Genomic DNA, 12,368 nt, shown 5'->3' on the forward strand with positions numbered 1-12,368 from the left:
ACCTACAAAATACACACACAAAATTAATCCTTTACCCAACATACAGTAAATAATGTTTACTCGTTGTGGTGTTGGAGTTTTTGGGTCAGTAAGTCTCACTATTACATGTCATATCCCACGTCACAACAACATGAGTTTTTCCATCACAAAACCTAAAAAAAAAAAAAAGACCGATTGGTGTATTTTCCGGATAACTAACGCTAATTTCACACTACATTTGTCCCTTAAACGACCCAGCCCATGTTTAACCTGAGTGTTGTACTAGATAACAACTGAAAAATACTAGCGTGAAACAGGCTGTTGAATTTTAATGTAGTGTAATTGTAAGCTTAGATCTCCATACCTTCTCTCCCTAAAGGAATCTGGTGTTTATGTTCTGAGGTTGAATATATTACAGTAACCCTGGAGAATATCTTATCTTGTGGTAGTGAAATAGACTACAGTGGTGTTAAATGCCAAACAGACACTTGGGGTTTATTGAAGTACGACTCGAAGCAATATGACAACGAAGGAAAGGTTAGGGTTTGTTAGGTCAAGTAATGAAGTAGTGTCGGCTTGTCTGGTGGCTAAAACATTGTCATTTGTGGTTGGTGGTTAAACATTACTGTATTCCATTATAAAAGAAACCTTATGTAACCTAATGTAACCTAACCTCACCTAACCAACTAAGATTCCATTCCTATCCTGTACACACAAGTTGATCTTACGAATAAGTTACTATAATTATTTTTACATTGTTTATAGTTCATCCCTCTGGCTTCCTACATTATTTATCTCTCTCTTGTCATTCTCATCTTTACTATGTTTCTGTATCCCACGATCCATCCTACGCAATACTGGGATTACAATAGAGCATATATAAAATAAATTATAGTGTAGTGTCGCGTGTTATAAGGTATGGTGGCCTAACTGACTATAGTATCAGGGGCTACGATAGGTTAGGTTAGATTAGGTTAGGTTGTTTTAAATTAGATTAGGTTATGTTAGGTTGGTTTGGTTAGGTTACTTTATGTTTGGTTAGATTAGTTAGGTTAATCTAGGTTAGGCTAATTTACGTTAAGTTAGGTTAGGTTAAATAAGGAATACTAAATGATCGTAGGAGAACAGCAGTAGTAATTGGACACAGTTACAGGTAGTTAACAATCACACAGGTGGTAATTATAGGTCCCGAGTGAGTAATTATAACGGCTGAGAGTAATTAATATCTTGTTATTCATACACACACTCTCTCTCTGTCTGTCTGTCTGTCTGTCTCACACACTTTTCTGTCACTCACTCTTCTCTTCTCTTAAAGGCACAGTCTTAAAATAGGCAGAGTCTTAATAGGGGAATAGTCTTAAAATAGGCAGAATCTTAATAGGGGAATAGTCTTAAAATAGGCAGAGTCATAATAGGGGAATAGTCTTAAAATAGGCAGAGTCTTAATAGGGGAACAGTCTTAAAATAGGCAGAATCTTAATAGGGGAATAGTCTTAAAATAGGCAGAGTCTTAATAGGGGAATAGTCTTAAAATAGGCAGAGTCATAATAGGGGTACAGTCTTAAAATAGGAAGTCTTAATAGGGGAATAGTCTTAAAATAGGCAGAATAGGGTGCCAGATTCTAAATAGGCGCTAAACCCTTAATAGATCCCGTCCCTAAAAGGCCTCAAATACAAATCGAACCTAACCTAACCATATGGACGGAATAGAATTGGGCCCCATTTTTAGGTTAAACTGTGTAAAATTGAAGCCTATTAGGAACCTGGTCCCATTTGAGCACAGTTACTACGAGAACCACTAGAGAAATATTTACCAACATTAACTAACTCATTCACGTCACCATTGAAGGAATTATGGTAAAAATAATCAGTAAAGTTAGGAAGAATTATTAGTAGGGATGACCTGACCTGTGTTTGACCTTGATGACGTCATTTGATACCAGGGCGTAAAAGTGGGCTTCTTGAACCTTGAAACTTTGTCCTGATCTAGATACTTGACCTTAGCCTGTTAACATGAGGTCATTCACTCTTATGTTGATGGACAAAAAAAGACAACTTGTATCATTAAGCTATAAGGAAATTCTTAAGGGTTTTGTTCGGGTGACACGTTATTGTCGTACTTGTTTTGATTCTTAAATCGACATCATTTAAAAAGTATTTCTCCCAGTCGTTCTGATTCCCAACACGACATCTTTTAAAAGGTAATTGCCATACTCGTTATGATCCCCAAAACGACATCACTTAAAAGGTATTTCTCCCAGTCGTTCTGATTCCCAAAACAACATCACTTAAAAGGTAATTATCATAGTCGTTCTGATCCCCAAAACGACACAATTTAAAAGGTAATTATCATAGTCGTTCTGATTCCTAAAACGACACCATTTAAAAGGTAATTATCATAGTCGTTCTGATCCCTAAAACGACACCATTTAAAAGGTGATTATCATAGTCGTTCTGATCCCCGAAAACGACACCAATGAAAGGTTGTCGTTCAGGTCTGCTCAATTACAGCGACATCAAACCATTAAACTAACTTTCTCCTCTTTACCCACCTCAGGTTCGCCAGTGCCGGAGAAGCAGCCAGCACTGACGGTGGTTCCTGGGCCTCAAGTGGCGAACATGTACTCCGCCCCTTCCGACACCAAGCTCTCCGAGGACCTCACGCCCACGCCCTCACACCCGCCCTTCGAGGAACTTACGCCCACAAACGACGCCAAGGTGCGGACAGTACACGCCCTTAACAGATTAAGCGGTGACTCTGGCCACACCTTTATCCCTGACCCTGTAAGTGACGTGTTATTGTGGTGAGTGGGGGAGTGAGTGGTGAGTAGGTGGTGGTGAGTGAGTGAGTAGGTGGTGGTGAGTGGGAGTTGAATGATTGGTGAGTGGATGGTGAATCGGTTGCGAGTGGGAAGTGAGTGGTAAGTGGGAAGAGAGTAGGTGAGTGGGAAGTTAGTAGGAGTTGAGTGGGAAGTGAATAGGTTGTTAGTGGATATTGAATGGGAGGTGGGCGATAAGTGGATTACTTATAGAAGGTGAGTGTGGAGTGGACGGATATAGGAAGAGAGTAAATCAACACAGGCATTGGGCTAACTAACGCACCTATCCACCTCCCCCCCTCCCCAAAAAAACTTCCTCACATAGACAAAAAATTTACACCTATCAGTCAATTCAGTAAAGAAACACCAACCATTAGACTAAGGAGAGAGAACCAATAACAGCCAACCTTGAATACAACATTCGAGTCTTACTTCAACCTGTGGCAGACCCCTTGAGTTGTTCCTCCAGACGTTTCCTGGGGACATCTTGAGAGCACTTCGTCAGGTTAGGTTCTCCTCACCTGGATGACTGTCACTAGAGACACCTGATAAAAGTGTAGGTGTTGGTGAGTTATCTGCAGAGTTATTAGTGTAGTTTATCCTGTTATTGGCGTAACTATCACGTTTGTGGGTATTTGTTCGATGATGATATTATTATTATTAGAAGTAGTAGTAATAGGTGTAGTAGTAGTAGTAATAATAGCTGTAGTAGTATTAGTAATAGTTGTACTAGTATTAGTAAAAGTAGTGATAGTAGTTGTAATAAAAGTAGAAGGGCAAATGGCTTCAGTCTCAATAAACAAGAATTTACAGATGCCATTGCTCTAAGGTACGGTAGGCCAGTAGGTTTGCCCTCCCAATGTGTGTGTGGGTCTTCCTATGACGTCGATCACGCCATGGTGTGCAAGTAAGGGGGCTTCATATGCATGAGGCATGACGAAGTAAGGGATCTCACAGCAAATATGTTGAAGGAAATCTGCCGTGATGTCAGGGTAAAACCGACCCTCCTTCCATTGGACGGTGAGATTTTCCAACATAGGACTTCAAACACATCCAACGAAGCCCGTGTTGACGTCAGTGCTCGAGAATTCTGGACGCGAGGACAGCGAGCCTTCTTCGACATCAGGATTTTTTATCCCATGGCCGCATGTCACCGTAACTTAGCTCTCGATGCTGCACACAGGAGGAATGAGAACGACAAGATAAGGGCATATGGGGAGAGAATTCAAAACGTTGATCAAGGCAGCTTCACTCCTCTAGTGTTCACAACCTCTGGTGGGATGGGACCAAGTGCAAGATGCTTCTACGCCAGACTCGCGAAGGTGATCTCCGAACAGAAGCAGCAGCCCAGAAGTTATGTTACAGCCTGGATGAGATGTCGACTGTCCTTCTCTCTCCTTCGGTCGGCTTTGCTCTGCCTTAGGGGAACGAGAGCATCGGCCCTAAAGCCGACAACAGTTGCAGATATTGACTATGAGGCTACAGTCACTGAATGCCGCATAGATCTGCGGCTTAACCAACTCAACACAGCCAGGATAGCTACTTATGTATTAGGATATTTAATATTAGGGTAATAAAATGGTGGCGAAGGTGTGGCTGCTGGGGGAGGCAGGAGGCCATTTTATTGAAAAAATATAGAGATAAAAGTAGTGGGAGTAGTAGAAAAAGTAGTGGTAGTAATAAAAGTAATAGTAGTAGTAGTAGCAAAAGTAGTAGTAAATGTAGTGGTAGTAGTAGTAGTAATAGCAGTAAAGGTAGTAGTAGTAGTAGCAAAGGTAATGGCAGTAGTATTAGCAAAAGTAGTAATAGTAGTAAAAGTAATGGTAGCAAAAGTATTCGTAGTATTGTGTAACTTCAAGTCAACGACAAGACATCATCACAAACTAAATGCACACCTCACCCAAGTCACCTGCCATAGTTACTTTCAAGAAATAAAGAAGTGTATATTTCACCACTATTTCCATAAAGTGTTCTTTAAATAGTTGGTAATAGTAGTTAGAAATAATAGTAGTAGTAGTACCGGGTAGTAGTTAGTAGTAGTAGTAGTAGGTTAGTAGTAGTAGTAGTAGTAGTAGTCAGTTGTAGTTAGTATTAGTAGTATTATTATTACTGCACAGTCGTCGTAGCAAAGGTTTAGTACGGTATTATATTCGTTGGGTCTTATCACTATTATATACTGTATATATATCGAGTCTCAGTCCTAAAAGGTAGACCTGTTTTCTCTCTCTCTCTCTCTCTCTCTCTCTCTCTCTCTCTCTCTCTCTCTCTACACCTTTACTCTAAGTTCTTTAATTTTTTCTTCCTCCTATTCTTCTTTACTCTCTTTCTCAATCATTGTTATTGTATATTTGCAATTTCTTCACCTTGTCGTTATTTTTATACTCTCGGTCTCTCCCTCTCATTATCTTTATTGTATATTCTCTTATTCCTTCTCTTCCATTTTTCTTAGTCTTAACAATGATATTCCATCCAATTTTTTATCGTCTTTTTTTCTTTCTTTACTTCTGCTTTCTCTCTACTTTGTTTCTTCTTCTATCTTCATTACCTCCCCCTCTATTCCTCCTTCTTCCTCCATCATCTTCCCATCTTCTCCCCTTCCTCCTCCCTTCGTCATTATCTTCCCCTCCTAACCTCACCACCCTCTTCCTTCACCCTGTCCTTCTTTCACTCCCTCCCTTCCTTACTCCCTCCTTCCCTCACTTCTTCCTTCTTTCATCCCCTCCTTTCCACAACACTTAACCACCTTCCCCCCTCCCTCTCTCCCTCCCATCTACCCCTTCACTCTCCCCCTCTCTCTTTTATCCTGTCCATGCCTCATTTATCATGTTTCCCTCTCATTTCTGTGTCATCAAGATGTGCTTAATTGTGGTTTAGTCTTTATCAATGTCATATCATCCCAAGATTATGTATAATTCCTTTTTTTTGTTAAATTTCTTTTGTTTTGTGTTTTAATTTTCATGTTATTCTGTTTCTTTATCATTCTTTTATTTGGGTTTTTATTTATTTTTTGTTATTTAATTTTGCTTTTTTATTTAGTTATATAGTTATCTCTTCCTTTATTATTTATTATCTCTCTCTCTTTTATCTTCCTATTTATCATTGTTTTTGCTCTTTTTCTGATTTTTTCTGAATTTCTTTGCTTCATTTCTTCTTTTATTTTCTGATTTATTATATTTTTCATCTTATTATTTTTTCTTATCCTTTGTTATTTTTCTGCCATTTTCCAGTTTCATTTTTATTTTATTTCCCTTCGTATATTTTGTCGTTCTTCAATATTTTTTCAGTTTCTCTTTATTTCCGTCTTCCTCCCTTTAGCCTCTCCCCTCTCCCTCTTTCTTCTTCCTCTTTTTACTTCCTCCTCTTTTAATCTTTCTCTCTCTCTCTCTGCCACATATATTTTCTCTTTATTTCTTGTAGCTCATTCTTTTAGTCTTCCTCTTGTTTTCTTAGTCTTCCTCTTGTTCTTTTAGTCTTCCTCTTGTTCTTTTAGTCTTCCTCTTGTTTTCTTAGTCTTCCTCTTGTTCTTTTAGTCTTCCTCTTGTTTTCTTAGTCTTCCTCTTGTTCTTTTAGTCTTCCTCTTGTTCTTTTAGCCTTCCTCTTGTTCTTTTAGTCTTCCTCTTGTTCTTTTAGTCTTCCTCTTGTTCTTTTAGTCTTCCTCTTGTTCTTTTAGTCTTCCTCTTGTTTTCTTAGTCTTCCTCTTCTACTTTTAGTCTTCATCTTCATCTTTTCTTCATCGTTTCTTCTTCTTTATCTTCTCCTTCTAGTCTTCTTCTTCTTCTTCTTAGTCTTCTTCTTCTTCTTCTTCTTCTTAGTCTTCTTTTTCCTGCTGTTGCATTATGTCATCCACATATTGTTTCACTGCTTCTTCTTCCTCCTCTTCCGCGCCTTCCTTGTTTGCCCTTCCTTTGTCTCTTCCCTCTCTCACCTCTCCTTCCCTCACCTCTACATCCTCCTTTCCGCGATCTTATCTCTCTCTCTCTCAATTTTAACTAGTACTTTAAACTTATTTCTCATCCTGTAATCAGTTTCAATAGTTCAATAATTATCTTATTACTACATCAAAAAGTAATAATAATTATGAATGATGATGAAATATAATAGTAATTAAACAATAATAATATAATATAATGTAATATACTATAATATAATTAATATAATATAATGATGTAGAAAAATCCACATTATTGATAAAGAATAAAATATCAAAATCCCATTACGAAAAAAAAACTTATAATCTCGAAAAAATCCGAATGCACAAATCCACAAAAAATCCTTAAATCCTGCAACAAAATATTCCAAATAGAAAAGAGAAAATTTATAAAATCTTAATAAAAAAATCCAAAATGCACAAAAGGGCTAAAATCCCAAAACAAAAAGCAGAAAAAATGGCCTACCCCCCCCCCACACACACATACACACGCACACAAAAAAATTATAAATAAATATAAAATAAATAACAATAAAATACAAATAAAAAATAAAATCCATAGATATTTCATGGCCAAAAAAAATCTTTAAGATTGATAAGATAATAATCTCACACACACACACACACACACACACACACACACACACACACACACACACACACACACACACACACACACACACACACACACACACACACACACTGCCACATAGTCACCAGACAGGCAGCCTCCTTATGACCCCAACTGCTGGCAAATAATTTTCTTACGACGGAATTAATATTTTTTTGAGTCGACTTGTCTCTTCCCTGAGGTGTGGCCCACAAGACTACTACACCTGCATTCATAATTCTCTCTCTCTCTCTCTCTCTCTCTCTCTCTCTCTCTCTCTCTCTCTCTCTCTCTCTCTCTAACCCGGTAATGCAGTGTTATATCGTTAAAATGAAAAATAAAAATATGTCTGGATTTATTTTTCGGGAACATTGCAAGTGTAAGGGTCATGTAATGTTTTAGTTTGCGAACATGGGATGTGTGTGTTTGTGTAGCTAGGTGCTTGTGTGTGTGTTTGTGTAGCTAGGTGCTTGTGTGTGTGTTTGTGTAGCTAGGTGCTTGTGTGTGTGTTTGTGTAGGTAGGTGCTTGTGTGTGTGTTTGTGTAGGTAGGTGCTTGTGTGTGTGTGTTTGTCTGAGTAAGTTTGTATTTTATTGTTCGTATGAAGGTGTTTGTGTGTATTTTTTTATGTTTATGTGTATGTGCCTGCGTGTGTTTATATTAAAATACAGACATACAGACAGAACTAATAACTCTGGCACCACCTCTTACAGGATAGTGAAGGCGGGCGAGGCTACGTGCCCTTCGTGGACTACAGCGGGAGGGACTATGCGCCAGTACCCAACGGTAGGCGGGCGTCCTTCAGCGACCTGGGGCCCTACACCCACCCTCCGCCCCCTACCTCTCTCTCCTCCGCCGCCCCGGACTTCTGCACCATCAGAAGAGGCACCAGAGCGCACGACCTGGGTGGCGAGAACGGGAGGACCACCACCCTCCTGGGGGGCACAACGACGGTGGGGTCCAACTACCACGACACATCAACGACCTTAAGACACAACGGCAACACCCATACTCTCTCCCGCCACTCCGCCGCTTACGCCACCCTCCGCAACACCACCTACGGCTCCCCTCCGCCCCCGCCTTACCCCAAGAACGCCAAAATAGGATCCCCGCGAGGAGCTACGTCTCCTACGGCATCCCTCACCCTCTCTAACTCCGTGGTTCACGCCGTGGAGGACCGAGGATCACCTGAAGCCAAGTATATCTTCTCGCCGGAGGCCATGATGAAGCCCGGCACGCTGGTGTGACCCCGAGCTTCTTACCACGCCTCTCCTCCTCCTTATCCCACTTCTTGATGTGTTGATGAAACATGTAGGAACAACAAAACCTACAGGAGCTGGGATCCCACCGTAGGACTCTTGAGGGAGCTTACTAGACGCCCCTACGCTCGTCCTCGATATCACGTAGGTTATATAGAGACTACCTGAGGTCTCAGCCAATTCTGGATATCATGTAGGACTCCTGAGTGACTACTATGAGGCTCCCACGACAATTCTGGATGTCGGTTAGCTGTCGAGCTACAGAACACTCCCGAATCTATCGTAGAACTTTCATAAGGGTATTATAGGACTCTGTGAAGCTGCTTCAGGCTCTGATGCCGGTCCTGAATATTACATAGAACTTTTGAGAGGGTACTGAACGCTCGTATGTCAATCCTGGAATTTAAGGAACTAAGGAGGCTCCTATGCCAGTCCTGACCTCTGGCTCTTTCATAGGATATTGGAGTCCTTCAATTAAGAGTGGAGGATGAATTAGCGAGATAATACTTCACGGCTTCACCTGTATTATGGGGTTTCCTCCTTCCTTGTGGATCTTCAGCTACTTCTGTAGGTGTTTAGCTCTCCTGTAGGGCCTCCATCCTTCTGTGGGACTATTTCCAGAACTTGGCCTCTCAACTCCTCTGTGGGTCTCCACTACCTGTGTTGAATTACTGGTAATGGGACCTCCACATCCTCTGTGGGGTCTGTGAAGATATACTGACTAGGTATTCAGGTTCTCATCAAAGTCAAGTAGCCTCAGTCATACCTTAAAAGAATATTAGAGGGAGCTGTCGAAGTGGCTCTCCAGTCTAGCAGCGAGTCATTACCCGCGGCTATCAGCGCCGGGGCCACAAGTCTGCTGCCATAACGACCTTGCAAACGCTAGCAAGTGCACTCCCGCTTCGCTTGGTATTCGAAAACGAGTCTTAGACGATTTTATTGATAATGAAATGGCTCTTATCCTGGAAATTTTTTGAGCTGGAGCGCAGCAAAGGAGTGACCGTGTGTGTGTGTGCTTTATTTTACACGCTTTCTGCTGGCGTGAGTGTGTAGGAAGACTAAAATAGTGGAGAAAGTTTTCATTGCTGAGCTGCATACTTAGCGACCGTCAAAGGATAAATGAATAAGACTTCCTCAAGTGAATCATTAAAAGTCGAGAGTGTTTTGTACACTAAAACACTATTCAAATGAGCAGAAAACCCCCACCGCATATGTTGAGGTGGTGGACATCACAAGGAACCTACCACTGAGTCAATAGCTTCCCTCTTGAGTACCAAACACTAAGACAATGAACGGCGAGCAGAAGAAAAGGTCCTTTTGTAGTCCTAACGCTGCGCCGCCTCGACCGTGAGAGCAGCGACAGTACCAGCAAGAGGTCCAGGTGTTCCCGCCAGTATGGGAGCTACTGTCCTCTTGCCAGCAGTGGTGCTCTGTCGTGGATCGAGTATTGGCCGCAGGAGATATTTGAGGTGCTCACGTTATGAGCAACTGGTCAGTAATTAGTCAGGATTTGGATTGAAGGGCTACTCTATATTGACGGATGAATTTAAAATTATCAAATATGTGTAAAATTATGTAGAATAATGGAGTAAATGGATGATTTATGGTGTTGGTGTTAGGTATGTGTGGTGAAGTGTTAGAGTAGAGAGAATGTCAAGAGGAAACACCGTTACTACCTGCTGGATAGCCTGGCTCGGTGTAGTGAAAGACTCGCCTCACAACCAGGGTACATGACTCTTAACCTAACAGGGAGATGACACACGAGCGGGAAAATTGCTTCATCAGAACTAATGAAATTTAAATAATAAGTTTGATTTATGTTTACATATTTTATGAGGTATATTTCATATTTATTATTTTTTGAATAATTTAATTTGATTCCACTCAGCCAAACTCAGTCAAATCTTACCCAGGTTCAAGAGAAGTTAGGTACGACAAGGTTGGTTAGGCAGTGAAAGTCTTTATTTTGTTTTCTTTTGTTATTTTACCAATAAATAATCTTATGGTTCAGCAGACCAGGTCTCTCTCACATACATGTATCACATGATATATAAATATTTGTGGCGTTTTATATTGTATAATACACAAACGTTTCTGGTATTTGTCATGTGATGTACAAACGTTTCTGGGATTCATACCGAGTGACATACTAACATTTCGCCCAAAAATGTCAGTATGTCACCTAGTATGAACGTTTCTGCAACATATATCAAGTATTATTACGTACGTGTGTTGCCTGTACATCGGTTTATATATAATTGCTTCTGTTGCACGTCTGACAATAACACACACACGCTGGTGCACACAACACGTGCCACCAGACAAACGTTGCCAGCGTGCGTCTCCCCAGACTCTGCGGCTCAACAACTTTGCCATTGGAAGTTAATTTTGTTTCAAGGACCAAACTTTATACTTGTTGTGAAAGTCGTTGTCTCAGACCATAATAGACTTTGCTATTTATTGAAAATTTTAGACCAAATGATAATGACTTTTTCTTCCGAGGAGAGACTCGAGATTAAAAGTTTGTATTCTTTTTTGCATGCTGAGATAGTGAAGAGACACAGGTATCCTTGTGAAGAGAGTTTTTTTTCCAAATGGAGACTATTTGTAAAAAGAAAATTATGTTTTTGTTGAGACCAGAAAAGGCGATTGTCCTTCAGAGTGAAAATTTAAAAGACATGATTGCAGTTGCTACGATACACTGTCCTTGTGGAGAGACAGAATGACATGGACTTTTTTAAGGGAGACAGTTAAAGAGAATCTGAGAGATACTCGGTTTTTGCTCCGAGAGACAAAGAGACATGCAGGTTTTGCTCAACGAGAGAATTAATGACCAACTATTCTTTGAGAGAGAGACAATTAAAAACACATGAATGTCTTTGCCAAGCGAGACAAGAGACGAAGTCCTTGTTGAGAGAGACAATGAAAGAGACGCGATTGTCCTTGTCGAGCGAGACAATTACACAAGTGTCGAGTCGCCTACAAGTTTGTTGGCAGACTGCAAAAGCAACTGTGAGTCAGGCCAGCGGGAACCCGAGAGGAAATTCAAATTAAGTTTCGATAAAAGTGGAGGAGTTCCGTGTACGTGACAAGGACCCGACAGCGTCCTTGTTGGCTGGCTGGCTGTCTCCTGAGAACAACCTCGTGGGCGTTGGAGTACCAGGGTTCGAGTTGGACCTTGACTGACTGGTAGGTGTTTGGAGTACCAGGGTTCAGATAGACCAAATCAGACCCTTAGTGGCTGAGATGGAGTACACGTGTTAAAGCTGGAATACTCTGACCTCGATAACGATGCCTTAAGAGCATGTACACTCACTCACAGTCAATAGACTTGTAATATAAAGGTTGTAATGCCCACTAGTCGCCATCGAGTTTGTAAAAGACAGTTCTCATTATTTTCTGCTTATCCTCTTTCGCTCCGTCTTAAATTACTCCCAAGCGATCCCAGCGAGCGTTTACATTCGAAGTTAACACAGTTAGCTCGTTTTATCTCTCAAGAAACGTACGGGTTCTGCTGCTTCCCGGGCAGCGTTCACACTGTGCTCTCTCAAATAGTTTTCCTTCCATCTGTTTTCACCGAGCGTTCACATCCTGAATTTTAACATCAATCTTTCCCTGCTTTCTCCTTTTGAAGCGTTTACACTCGGCGTTCTCATCAGTGTTTCACTTATCAGGTCTCGCAAAGCATTCACACACTTCGTCCTAATTTAGTGTCTGTATTTTCATGGGATGTTTACACCCAAAGCATTCACTTCCTTTTGGGTTTCAGAGAGG

At 40.8% G+C, this 12,368-nt stretch overlaps 1 protein-coding gene across 1 annotated transcript in view; it reads left to right on the top strand.

Moving 5' to 3' along the window:
- LOC121860111 overlaps positions 1-9,602 on the top strand; it is a 63,639-nt gene extending 54,037 nt beyond the window's left edge. The window contains exons 4-5 of the mRNA XM_042357139.1: positions 2,537-2,763; positions 8,049-9,602. Of these exons, the coding sequence (XP_042213073.1) occupies positions 2,599-2,763; positions 8,049-8,582 (699 nt within the window). The 5' untranslated portion in view covers positions 2,537-2,598 and the 3' untranslated portion in view covers positions 8,583-9,602. The remainder of the gene's footprint in view (positions 1-2,536; positions 2,764-8,048) is intronic.
- The last annotated feature ends 2,766 nt before the right edge of the window (positions 9,603-12,368 follow it).

The sequence above is a fragment of the Homarus americanus genome, unplaced genomic scaffold (genome assembly GCF_018991925.1).
Source record: "Homarus americanus isolate GMGI-L3 unplaced genomic scaffold, GMGI_Hamer_2.0 scaffold5831, whole genome shotgun sequence".
Classification (NCBI taxonomy): Eukaryota; Metazoa; Arthropoda; class Malacostraca; order Decapoda; family Nephropidae; genus Homarus; species Homarus americanus.